This window comes from Erpetoichthys calabaricus, chromosome 17 (assembly GCF_900747795.2).
Source record: "Erpetoichthys calabaricus chromosome 17, fErpCal1.3, whole genome shotgun sequence".
Lineage (NCBI taxonomy): Eukaryota > Metazoa > Chordata > Cladistia > Polypteriformes > Polypteridae > Erpetoichthys > Erpetoichthys calabaricus.
The window spans coordinates 29,696,169-29,708,957 of NC_041410.2; the positions used below are offsets into that span (position 1 = coordinate 29,696,169).

General features: G+C 42.2%; 1 protein-coding gene across 4 annotated transcripts in view; it reads right to left on the reverse strand.

Annotated features, from left to right (window-relative positions):
* The window catches only part of stra6 (signaling receptor and transporter of retinol STRA6), a 99,815-nt gene that overhangs the window by 27,415 nt on the left and 59,611 nt on the right, over positions 1-12,789 (reverse strand). For all 4 annotated transcript variants that reach the window (XM_028823199.2, XM_028823200.2, XM_051920631.1 and 1 more), the window contains 3 exons: positions 10,945-11,111; positions 7,494-7,619; positions 1,341-1,405 (listed from right to left, as the gene is read on the reverse strand). In XM_028823199.2, the coding sequence (XP_028679032.1) occupies positions 1,341-1,405; positions 7,494-7,619; positions 10,945-11,111 (358 nt within the window). The remainder of the gene's footprint in view (positions 1-1,340; positions 1,406-7,493; positions 7,620-10,944; positions 11,112-12,789) is intronic.

A 12,789-nucleotide genomic window follows, 5' to 3' on the forward strand; every position in this document is an offset into this window, starting at 1 on the left:
TCCTGGTCAGGAGCCACATTCCTTGATGAACAGATGTTAGCATGCACTTTTACAGCCCTCTGAGTGTGAAGAACTGTAGCGTCTTCCTTGTGTCAACCACCCATTGCTAGAAGGATTTAGCCCTGTCTTGTTTTACCATATTAATAATTGGGCATTGAAGAACATGTCTGCAGGAAGCATGAACTAAGTAAGTCATAGTGGACCTTAACTGGCATCATGACACAACTTGTGAATTTAATAGTCAATGACATCTCTCAGACTGGCAGGAGTTTCCAGGATGGATTTAGTATGTGGAATGCTGTTGGATCACTTTATTACCTACACAGATCTGGTACAAACATACACACGAATCCACCTCTATATAAAAATATGGCTACATATAGGTAAAGGACCACAAAAGCATCACAAACACACACATGCATGGAAACAGACACAAACACACAGCAAAATGAAAACTCATCGCTTATCTACCTAGTGGTTCTCAAAGTGTGATCCATGAGCATGTGCCAGGTGGTCCCTGAGCTCACCAAGTCATCCTTTTTATTGATAAGGCCACATTAAGCAGCTCAACCACAGAACATGCTCTCTGACTTTTTTGTAGATGATAACATCTTGCACTTCTGCACGTCTTCTTTCCACTCCAATCCCATACTCACAGCCAGCATGTTAGTTCATAGATTAGCAGTACATGAATTTAGATTGTATTGTAGAAAGAGACTGAGGAGCAGTCAGTTCTGTTTTGTTGTCATTCTTATGGAGCCAACCAAAGGCCTAACAGCAGAAATGACACAGGCACTTAAATTTAGGAGGTGCTTTCCAATAAACAGTCCAGGTCATTCCTCCTGACTCAGTATTTGAGTTTGTATGCCAACTCTTCTACCAACAATAGAAATGCATGCATGATTTTGAGTTTAATGCGTGTGTAGCTGTGAAGCTTGCATCTACCTCTCTGTAGATCCATACAGTATTTTATATGCACTCACACTGAACACACTTCAACTATACGCAAGATACACTCAGAACGTCTACAAACTTGTTAACATAGATTATTATAAAAAACAGTTCATCTGTACATGCATATCTACAGACATGAAAACATGCATGGACACACACAGTTTTACAGAGGCATAAACATCATAGCAACTTAGAAATTAGCACACAAACTCATGCAAACATCTCTACACTTGGTAGTACGCTCACAAGCATCTAAACTGAGTTCATCTAGACTCACATCTTCATATATACAATATTTTTACACACACACATCCGCAGACACATGTATACACATCCAGCACATTAAGGACATGTGGACACATATATACAGGATGTCTCTTCCCTACCTGATTTTGATGGGCTTCCTCAGGATTTTACGCACATAGTCCTTGTAGTAGCTGCTCTTGAGGTCCTAGGAGAAGAGAGAGAATGACTTTGAAGAATACACACGCACTGTCTGCAGCGTTGGCCATGCCAGTAAAGTCATGAAGGGTCTGACACCCACCTCCTTTATGTTATCGGGCTCATATACTCAAGTAGTTAGGGAGACCAGAGGTACTCCTGAGACCAAAGATGCCAATTTATTGGCTCATCATTGTCTCAGCCCCAAAGTCTCCCTTAAGTGATAAAACATGTGCAGTGTCTTCTAGATGGCCTTAACCACGCAGCAGACAAGCTCGACTGTGGCACATAATGGGGCTGCTGTGATAGTAAGCCTCATAAAATTAAATGGCAACTGTCAGGAGGTTTAAAAATACAGGAATTTATTTAATTTGCTTACTAGTCATCCACTGAAGCTCCCTAAAGTGTGTTGTGGCTCTTACAGAGGCAGGTTGGGTCTGAGTCTCCCATCCACTGTGCTTCATTGCCACCTTGAAAAAGAAAGGAATCCACCGGTGCTGACACTCTTCACAAGTGGCACCTTGGCTAATTATAAAATGAATGCGTGCATGGCTGATTCAAAAAGATCAGGTAGTGGTGGTGGACAACATGGACACAGGTCAAGTTCACCAGGGGTGTCCCTTGCATTCCACATGTCTTCTCTCCACCCATAGTGAATGCATCGGGTCAGTGCAGATGACATTACCTGCTGCACTGTGCCCAAATGTTAGTTTACACCCCCAGGTAATGGGCTGCTCATTAAATTCATCATCCAGTCCAATCCCTGAGTGGATTTCACACTGGCCACGTGAAAGCCTGTGTCACGCCTACAAGCGCAACTTTCCTCCATATCGTTTTTTTGTAAACACACTCTTGCATTTGTGTTTCCATTTCTTAGCTTGGTGCTACTAGCCGTTGTAAATAAGCCCAATGCCGCTGCCATCCCTGCTGTGCGCTTGTACAACATTGAAAGTGTAAATCTAAAAACAGCAAATACACCAGCAGGGCTGCCACCGACGGGCAGATGGCAAGCAGTAACAGGCTGGCAAGAGAGGCAAAAAACGAGGCAAGCTGTTACAGAAGAGCTGAGAAAAAGGAGGAATGTGTCTAAGGCATAATGAGCTTCATCAGTGCAAGATAAGAGAGGTATGGCAATGGCGGGACATTAAAGGATGACGGAGGCAACAGTACCCACTCGCATCCCACCTCTCATTATCCGGTAACACACGAGACAGTCCTGGCTGCAGTATTTGCAACACCCTGTGTCACACAACAAATTCAGGAGGTTACAGTAAGGTGGCACAATGCTGGAGTGAATGTCACAATTAAAATGACATCCTCAGACCCAGTTTAAGTCTGCAAGGGTGTAGAGCTCATTATACACATTCACCATTCACAACTAGGTGATCGTCATTTGATATAGTGCCTTTCACACTGTGCTCTGTAACACTGCAGTTTACCCTGTAAATTAAATTACAGCCTAATCACATAGTGTCCTCGTGTGTTTTTTATTACAGTGTCTGATATGAAGGGTAAAGCAAGGAAGGATTTAAGTGCAACACAAGCCACTTACGTGACTACCTCCTCCAGCCCCCAGGGATCTAAGCAAACACCAGTGACCAGATTTATCAAGCACCTCAGAGTAGGAAAAGGGTCCTAACTGGCTCAAAAATCACAGAGTGATACAAACTTGGAATAATCTTAAGAGTAAATGTAAAAGCATTTTATCATTTTTCCTAATTTAGGAAGCTACTGTTTAACTTCACCAGGATTTAGGAGAGCTCTTGAGCTGGCCTAACTTGCTCGTAGCTGGCAGAAGATTGGCACACAGAATATTTTGGAAATGCTGGACAACAATGAACTCCTAAAAAGATAAAAAGATTTGATAGAAATGGAATAATATTTGTAACAGATCACTCCTTCTACACGGAGAAGCCATGAGCTTTCAGTACGGGTAATATACAGAAAAATTTTTTGGCCATGTGCAAAATGCAGCTTTGCAAAAGCGATGATTTAGGTATGTCATAACCAACCATTTCTCAACGTGTGAGTTCATACGCAGATCTATACATTTCCATGTCAGGTTATGTTAAGGCAAGCTGCATTCATGCAAGTCTCTGTTTTTCCTTGATTGATGGCACACACATAAAGGTGATTGCCCCAATTGTGGATGAACACACATACGTGAATCGCAAGTGATATCACAGTATCGGCACACAGCTAGTCATGGATGTAAAAACCCTAATGATAGGCGGGGCTGGATGGATGATCAACTTCGAAATGTCACACAGGTACAGTGGACTCTGCATTCTACAAACCATTAGAACATTCACAAGATTGGGAAGATTCCAGAAGGCAGGCAGAGACTCCTGGGGCATTAGATAAATAGAGCCTCTGAAAAGATTAAGTGGGGATGAGGACTCTGGAAGACAATTGGGAAAACTGGAAGAGAGAGCATGGTTTCAAAAGCAGTGCTGCTATTTACGAGCCCTTTCCCATGGCCTTAACAACGGGTAGAGTGATTCTTCTGAAAGTATGGCTGTAGATCATTCATTGTTAACTAAGCGTGCCCCCTAATTGGGCTTTACTCTCATTTGATGTGTGTGTATGTATCAGTCATTCCATCTCAGTGCTCATTACAGGACTATTCTTGATGTTATTGTTAAGTGGCAACAATAAGGTGCATATGATTTTCTTCTGCTTTTCTTACTACTCTGAATATTATTATTATTATTACTGTTGCTATAATAATTATTATTATTATTTTTGTGCTGAAACCTTAGCATTGGTGTCAGAAAACTATAAAGCACTAACATGATTTCCAAGGAAACTACAAAACACCTTCATGAGTGCCTTTGGCGGCTGAGGGTGTCATGAAATTGTGATGTTGTTTGTTCTGAAATGTAAACTCCTACTCTTTGCTGGCAGAGCGTGTAGCACACATCATACCTACTTCTCACGTCTTCCTCTGGGGTAGAACTAATTCTGCTGCTAGTCAGACATTCGGTGCAATTCCTAGGAGTAATCCTGAGGCAAATATGAGCCCTGGCTGAAGAGGCCTAACCACCACACCTCTAGTTCCCTCTCTGACTCTACTCCTTCCAGTTCAGACAATAAAAGAGCTGCCAAGCAGGAAGTCACTGATCATTTTGGGACCAACAGAGCTCAAAGGCAGCTTTACCTTTACCATATTTACCGGATATACAATTTAAAGAGATTGCTAATTTCATGGGAATTATTACATATGCATTATTTTCACTTTTACTTTAAAACTTTTGTAAAAACAATACTGTACTTGTCCTTTATTTCTGGCCCCGGGCATGGTTAAATGTCTTTCTCGCAGGATGTATAATGCTGCTCGCGTTGTGAACACACACTAAGGAGAAGCAGTCGGATCATCTGCTGGCTTGTTGCTGCTGCTGGCGAGCTGCGTATCCTGCTTGTCGTGCTGTGCGTCGATCATTTAAAAGCCTGTACAGCAGCTGTCCTTTTGCCACTTCGCGTCTCTGCCGCTCGTGTTGTGAAGGAGGGGAGTTGGCTGAACGCATGCTAAGGAGTAGCAGTCGGATCATCTGCTGGCTTGCTGCTGATGGCGAGCTGCGTGTTCTGCTTGTTGCTTGTCGTTGTTTTAAGAGCTGGGAGGACATGTCGTGTTTCTGCCAGAAGCATTCCAACAACTGCTAAGTTAGATGTCCGTGAACTTGTTTTAAATGTTGTCTCACTGCCTTGTCTCGCGTGACGTTAAAGTGTCTCTCGCGGGACGTCAAATTGTCTTCCGAGAATTTCTGAGAAGATCACGTCTTGTCTCCCTAGTCTCCCTTTCAAGATTTTTTTTTTATAATAGAGAGATGTAATAATAATAGTAATAGAAAGGAAACAAATATACAGCGTAACATACTTAAACCTCCTTAATCCAGTTAACACCATTCCAGCAGCACTGTGTCTCAAGGCAGGTGACATCACGCCCACTCACACTCATACCCACACAGGGTCTATTTGGAATTAACAGTTAGAAGAGTACTTCACCCAAAATGTGTGTGTTTTTTAATATGTTACTTATTCCCCCATTCATTGGTCAACAGTCTTGCCTTCAGTTCCAGAATTCTGATTATTTCAGAGGCAACTATTTAACAATATTTTAGTAAAAATGCATGTGTTTTGCATATTTTGAACATTCGACGGATAACTGAAATGTGAATTATGTGACATGAGTAAGATGAGATTTTTTTTGCATGGATGCTTTTCACAGTGTTTACCATTGTATAGAATTGATCACCACTGGGTTCTATTATATCATAAACATTTTTTCTCACCATTCTTTTTAAAAACATGAGAGATTATTTTTTTCTTGTATATCACTACAAAATACATGGGGTAAGAAACAAGTAAAAAAATATTTTTGGATAGAGTACTTTAAATTAAACACTTTGTGATGGGGATGTGGGAGGAAGGTTGGAGTACCTGGGGAACCCCACATTAAGTCCACATGGACGAAAGCTAAGTGTGGGAGTCAAACCCAGGAGGCCTGTAGGCAGCAGTACTAACCACTGCACCATTATGCCGCCCAATAAGTGGATAAAACTTTTTCAAGATATAATAATAATAATAATAATAATAATAGAAAGGATAGAAATATGCAGTCACCATCATCATTTGTACCATTTTTCCTGATGAGATTCACCACAGCGACTCACTAAACTATGCTCATCAGGCCTCCTCTGTCCCCACCTACATTCTGCAGACATTCCTGGTGAATAACCAACTCCCTCCAGGACAATCAAGGAATCTGGTCTGTCCAGTGTGCCCAGCACATCCTGGCTCTGTCCCTTGGTCTTCTCCCGGTGGTCTGTTCCTTGTATACCTCCAGTTGGGTGCTGGTGTCTCTAAGATGTCTGCGGTTTGTTATCCCTGCCCTTCCTTCCTTAATAATTTCCATAGTGTTTTTACCTACAGTTTTTTAAGAATATGTCCTTCTATATAAGGCGCTATGTAAATAAAGTAAATGCTTGCAAATGTCTGATGGTTTTAGGTTCTTCCCTAACAACTCTTTGGATTCCCATCATTGGGAGAACAGCCAGTTAGGAAATAGGAAAGCCGGGAAAATCCTAAACACTCAATTCTCTGTTTTTAATTGTCCTCCATAACGAGTGGCACAAAGCAGCTTGACCTGAGGCCATACTGAATGAGGCCCTGCAGATTAGTGGCCAATAAGCCCGTCTTTGTTTCAGACAGTGTGGGAAAACATGGAGTAAGCAGTTATGAAAGACATTGTGAGGCAAGCCATACAGAAGCATTCCCAGAAAGTTTTTGCTGGGATCCCAGTGCAAATAAAGCTCATATGGCACTATAAACTGAATAATAATAAAGAGTTTAATAGAAACTAAGTTGTGAGTCCAGCTATCTCATGAGCTTGTCTCATTTAGCCTTGTGTAGATCACTCCACAAATCAGCCAACTGCGCACCTTCAGGGCCTAGGCTACTATACTCTCTGCTAAACTGGACCAATGCCAGCTGGGGACAGAGAGACTCTTTCACCCTGCTCCTAATGGTGTCATATGAGGGATCAAGTGTTTAGGTCTTGTATTTACTTTCCAGGGGCTTGATGTTCATGCAACCACCATTTGAAAGCTTGGGAAACCTAAGAACATCATTTCACATATTCCTTTCACCCATACAAATGGTCAATGGTTCCACCTGTATAAACTCTCTAACACGAGGAAGGCTGGTGAATACCCACAGATCCACACCTTGGAGGAGAACCTATGAAAACCATTCAGAGAATAAGAGGAAGTGCAGTTAGTTGGAGGTACCAACTTGTCCTACTCCCAGGATCCCCCTTGTGCCTCTCTAGCTAAGGGTTGATATTGTTAATTTGAGATTTAAGGTTCCTTGCAAGGTGTCACATTCTTGGATACTGATACTCTCTCCTGGAGGGGGGGCCTTATGGCTAACAGTTAATAACAAAGAAAATTAGGAGAACACTTAAGGGGGGTCCAGCAAGGCACAACATTAGAATGTAGCAACAGGAGACAATGGAATACATGTGGCCAGACAAATGGTTAAAGTACTCCAAGCACGTCGGCCTGACTTGTGACTATGTTCACCATGGGTATTCTTACCTCACTTGCATTTGTTTGGCTCTCCGTGTTGAAGTTCTTGAAGAGTAACAGAGGATACTGAAAACTGAGGAAAGCAAGGCATCCCATCTGAGGAAAGCTGCTGAGCAGTGAGTGATATTTATAAATCTGGAAAAGATAAAAATCAAAAGGTGAAAAAGAGGAGACTGTGACTGTAGCGGAACACAGTGGACAGACAACGTAAAAATAGATGAAAGCCAAAAAAGTGACCTTCATTACATCAATGCTTTTGTTATATAGTGCCTTTCATAGAGTGCATCATGACAGAAGATACAGGAGATGACATAAAACAAAATCCATTGGCCATGCAGATTGGGGTCTTGAAGGTAGGAGTAGATGGAGATGGGGTACAGATGGGACATCTTAGACAAGTGACAAGTTATGATGACCAGGCAGGCAGCAGAGCTGTTTCATGCTGGTCTTCTTTATTGTCCAACATGTCTCCATCCATCAAACGTATGACAGGCCCTGCCACCTGCATGTCCAGCATGCCACTCAGACTCTCAGGTACTTGACCAATGTCTGTTTTGCAAAATGACTTTCAAGGCCTGGATATGTTAAAACTGTTTACACCATTTTTTACAGGCTGATTAACTAGCTTGGTTAAGGCAACACAATGACTCTAAAGCAGGAACTGAACAGGCAAAAGCCTAAGGCCTTTGCCTCTACATCACGGCACCTGAGAAACATCTTGTGTCCCCAGCAGCATCATTTTATCACCCATTTCTTCCTCCAATTTGTCCACATAAGAGATGCAATTGCTATTTCCAGCTCAGTCACCCCTCTGCAAAGCATGACAGCAATTTTTAGAAGCCAATTTTGTGCATTCAGCAACTCTGCTGACAGAATGTCACTTTCATTTGTGGTGGACTAGCTGCCATTGCACATTTTCTCATGGGTGGCTTTTTCTATACACATATAATTAAGGTCCCTGGTGTCAAAGTTGTCTGTGATGTAAGAAGACGGGTCATTTTAGGAATATGGGGAACATATGACGTTCATGTCACTAGCAGTCTATTGACAGTTGGTAACATTTGGAATTTACATTTATGGAGTTATTGGGTGACAATGCACCTCACATGAAGAAATCAGTGATTATACACCCAATGAGGAAAGTCTTCAGATCACTTTTCTAATACTGAGTAGGACCTCCCTTTACTCTCGCAACAGCCTCAGTTCTTTGTGGCATGGACTCTACAAGATGTTGGAAACATTCCTTCGAGATTCTGGACCATGTTCGCTCCTATGATTGCATCACACAATTTCTGCAGGTTTGTTAGCTGCACATTCCTGCTGTGAATCTCCCATCCTTCAACATCTCAAAGGTGTTCTTCTGGATTCAGATCCAGTGACTGGGAAGGCTACTGTCACATTCATGAAACCAGTTTGAGATGACTTTTGCCTTGTGACATGGTGCATTATCATGCTGGAATCAGCCATTAGAAGATAGGAAAATGGTGGCTATGAAGAGATGCACATAGTCAGCAACAAAACTCAAAATAGGCCGAGGCATTCAAGCGATGATTGATTGGTATTAATTGGCACAAAGCATGTTGAAAAATATTCCATAATACCACCAAAACCAGTCTGGACTGTTGACACACATCAGATTGGATTTCATGGGTTCATGCTGTTGGCGTCAAAATTTAAAGCCTACCATCTACGTACTTCAGCAGAAATTGAGATTCATCTGACCAGGCTATATTTTTCCAGTATTCAACTGTCCAGTTTTGGTGAGCCTGTGCCACAGCCTCAGCTTTTTGTTGTTTGCTGACAGGAGTGAAACCTGACATGGTCTTCTGCTTTGTAGGCCATCTACCCCAAGGTTCAAGGTGTTGTGCATTCTGCAGTGCTATTCTTATTATCACAGTTATTCAGAGTTGTTATCTGCGTTACTTCTGTGAGCTTCAACCAGTCTGGACATTCTTCTTTAACGTTTCTCATCAACATAGTGTTTCCATCTGTGGAACTGCCAGTTGCTGGATGTTTTTTGCTTTTGACTCTGTTCTAAATAAACTCTACAGACTACTGTGTGTGAAAATCCTAGGAGATCAGAAGTTACAGAAATGCACAGACCAGCCCATGCAGCACCTACAATCATTCCTGGTGCTTGATGTGAACATTAATTGAAGCTTCCGACCTGCCTCTGCAGGACTGTAAGCATTGCACTGTTTCCACATGATTGGCTGATAAGATAATTGCATGGATAAGCAGGTGTACAGGAGTTCCTAATTATTTTTTCAGTGAACGAATGTAGGAAATGAGTCTTGGTGAATACACCAGCATATCATCAACATAAACGATGACATTTCAAGAAAGACTGAAATCCCATAAAGCAGGCTGACAAGATAATTGCATGGATAAGCAGGTGCAGAGATGTTCCTAAGCATTTGCTCAATGACTGTACATAGAATGAGGACATGCAGCAGAAACTCTGATAGACCATTAGTTCAGTGACAGGCAGACATATGAGAGCATGCGCTGACAGCTAACAACATAATATACAGAATATAACATAAATAATGTAACCTAACATTTTCTGACCCTCTTAGTCTACAGTAGTTCCAGCTGCACAGGGCCGGGGCTTTTCTCCATCCTCTAGACATGGCACCAGTTCCCACACTTATGGTCACACAGTCTGAAATATTCCGTTGCCTTAAACTGCATGTCATTGGGGTTCAGGGTTGATAAACTGGCAACCGTCACAAGCACAGGAAGAATGTGAAAACTCTACAAAGAAAGTGAGCGGCTGTGGGATTGGGATCTGTGTGACAGTAGTACTAATCGCTGCACCACCATACTGCTCTAATTCTGATTAATCGCATCATGAAATGCTGATTTTATTTAAAGAAACCCTAACCCTGTAGAGTTGGTAATGCCCCATTACTGTAAAGCCATGCTCTCCATGAGTATAAAGTGTTCCTATAAAAAGCTGTAAGTCCTTTGATGGGGGAACAACTAGGGTTGGAGGACATCAGGCCAAATCCTACCCCACCATCTGGATGACAGTCAGTTCTGGTTTCTAGTTTGACCCCTGGTTATGTGTATTATTTCAATTTTGCCAAAATCTGTGGCTCCATGAGTTGACCTCTGAGATACAGTCTTGGGTGACCATAAAACTTGAGACAGTGGCTTGCAGTAGGGAATGGCAGAACAAAGTTCCTGTGTGGTTACACATTGCTGGTGTTTCACTGCTGCACCCTACAGTTGCATCGGGACAAGTTTCTGTTTTTTTTTACTGCTCTCATCTTTTCTTTTTTTCCCAACAAATGAGCTGAGAAAACGAAATCTGCTCCTACCTTCCTGCCGTCTGAGCCTTTCTGCAGTTCCTACTTCTTGCTGACATCACAGCGCACACAAACAGGATTGGTTGATACAAACCATTCAAGTATGCCAGTAAATGCCGTGCACCCAGCTCAATTACTTCATTTACCTCTGGCGTCCGGGGACAGTCAGACTTCTGCCAGACAAGAACCGCAAAGTGAGTCCAGGAGAGCAGGCTGCCCAAGACGTAGCCGACGCGGCTCTGCAGTGAACCACACGCTAGCAGAGGATAGTACAGAAGAGGGTAGTAGAAAAGCGCCAGAATCTTCCAGAGCTCTGAGAACACAAAAGTGTAGCAGCCACAGTCAGACAGATATAAAGATGGAGTGACCACTGGGCAGTAGCAATTCCGCTCACAAGTCACCTATTTGGACTTGAACATAAGAGAGGGGCTCATTTTCTTTCTTTTTCAAATTATAATTTCTCCAGCTTGGCAATTGTTGCTTACATGACAGTGCACTGATAGAGGGTACCCTACTCATGCGACTGGTTTCCAGTCAAACCAGAAGTAGACTTTATAACATGCACTCTAAGAGGATCCCCAAAAACGAAACCCTCATCCCACTGCGTCCTTCCATTCCATCTTACCACTCTCTTTTCCCCCACAGGTCATCAAACAAAATTAGCAATTTTGCAGACTGGTCCTTCCACAGGGGCCTTTTTTCCTAATCCTCCCATGACCTCCTTTCATTGATCACCTGACCCTTCAAAGAGGAGCACCCCCATCCTCACCAGGCACTTTGAGCTGTAACAGGAGTCACCGTGTCACTTGCAAATATGTCACCAACAATACCCTTGTGCCTGGCCCGCCTGGTAAATTTTGCATTAAACAAGCCAGTCTAAAAATCGTATTTAATGTATTTCCTTTAGGTAGTATCCAGCCTTCTACATAGGTGAAACAAGGAGATGGCTGGCAGACCATTTCAGGAGAGCACAGTTGAGCCATTAAAATCAAAGCCTTTTGTAGATCAATTCACATGCCCTGATCATGGCCACACTGATCTCTCTGCTTTGTGTTCTTTCAGAGGACTTCAAAGACACTTTCAAAGAAAATCAGAAGAAGCTCAGCTCATTCTCAGCCTGGGATCACATAATTCTCCAGGTCTTAATGACTGACTAGCTTCAGAGGGGACTGGGTGGTCTCGTGGCCTGGAACCCTTACAGATTTAATTTTTTTTTCTCCAGCCTTCTGGAGTTTTTTTTTTTTTTTTTTTCTGTCCACCCTGGCCATCGGACCTTACTCCTTTTCTATGTTAACTAATGTTGTCTTATTTTAATTTTGTATTTTGTCTGTTATTTTTCTTTTCTTCATTATGTAAAGCACTTTGAGCTACTTTTTGTATGAAAATGTGCTATATAAATAAATGTTGTTGTTGTTGTTAATCTTTCCCTCCATCTTCTCTAATGGCAGATTATTCTCATCTCCTCTCTCCTTTTCTCTGATCATCTGCCCTGGCTTAGATTCCTCCTTCTTCTCTTAAATGTGTTACCTGCTCTTTCCTTTTCAGCTGCACACCTAATGAAGACTTTACAGCTGTCACACACGTGCGCCTGGGAGGCAGATAAAGGGCTCAAAGGAAGGTAATTCCATGCCAGACCAGGGGGAGGCAAGGTGCACTGATAATTTCTTTTTTTCCACTGCAGACCCATCATGGAAAATTCTGCCTGGTCCCCATGACCAGTGTTGTACGCGAAATAGTTCCAAACAGCGCGTTCATTGAACAAGCGAATTTTTCTAAGAATGGTGAACTTAACGTAATGTATTTGCAAGTGAAGAACTTGAACGTAAGCTAGTTCAGTGTTATGTGACATTCTGGATCTGGTTTAGGTCCAGATTAAACGTTTTGCCTTACCCTGTAATGTAGGAGTGGAGCAGAATCCAAATAAGGTAATCGGATAAGAACAAATAGTGGATTTTTACAAATATTTATTACGTACAAATTTTTTGCCATTT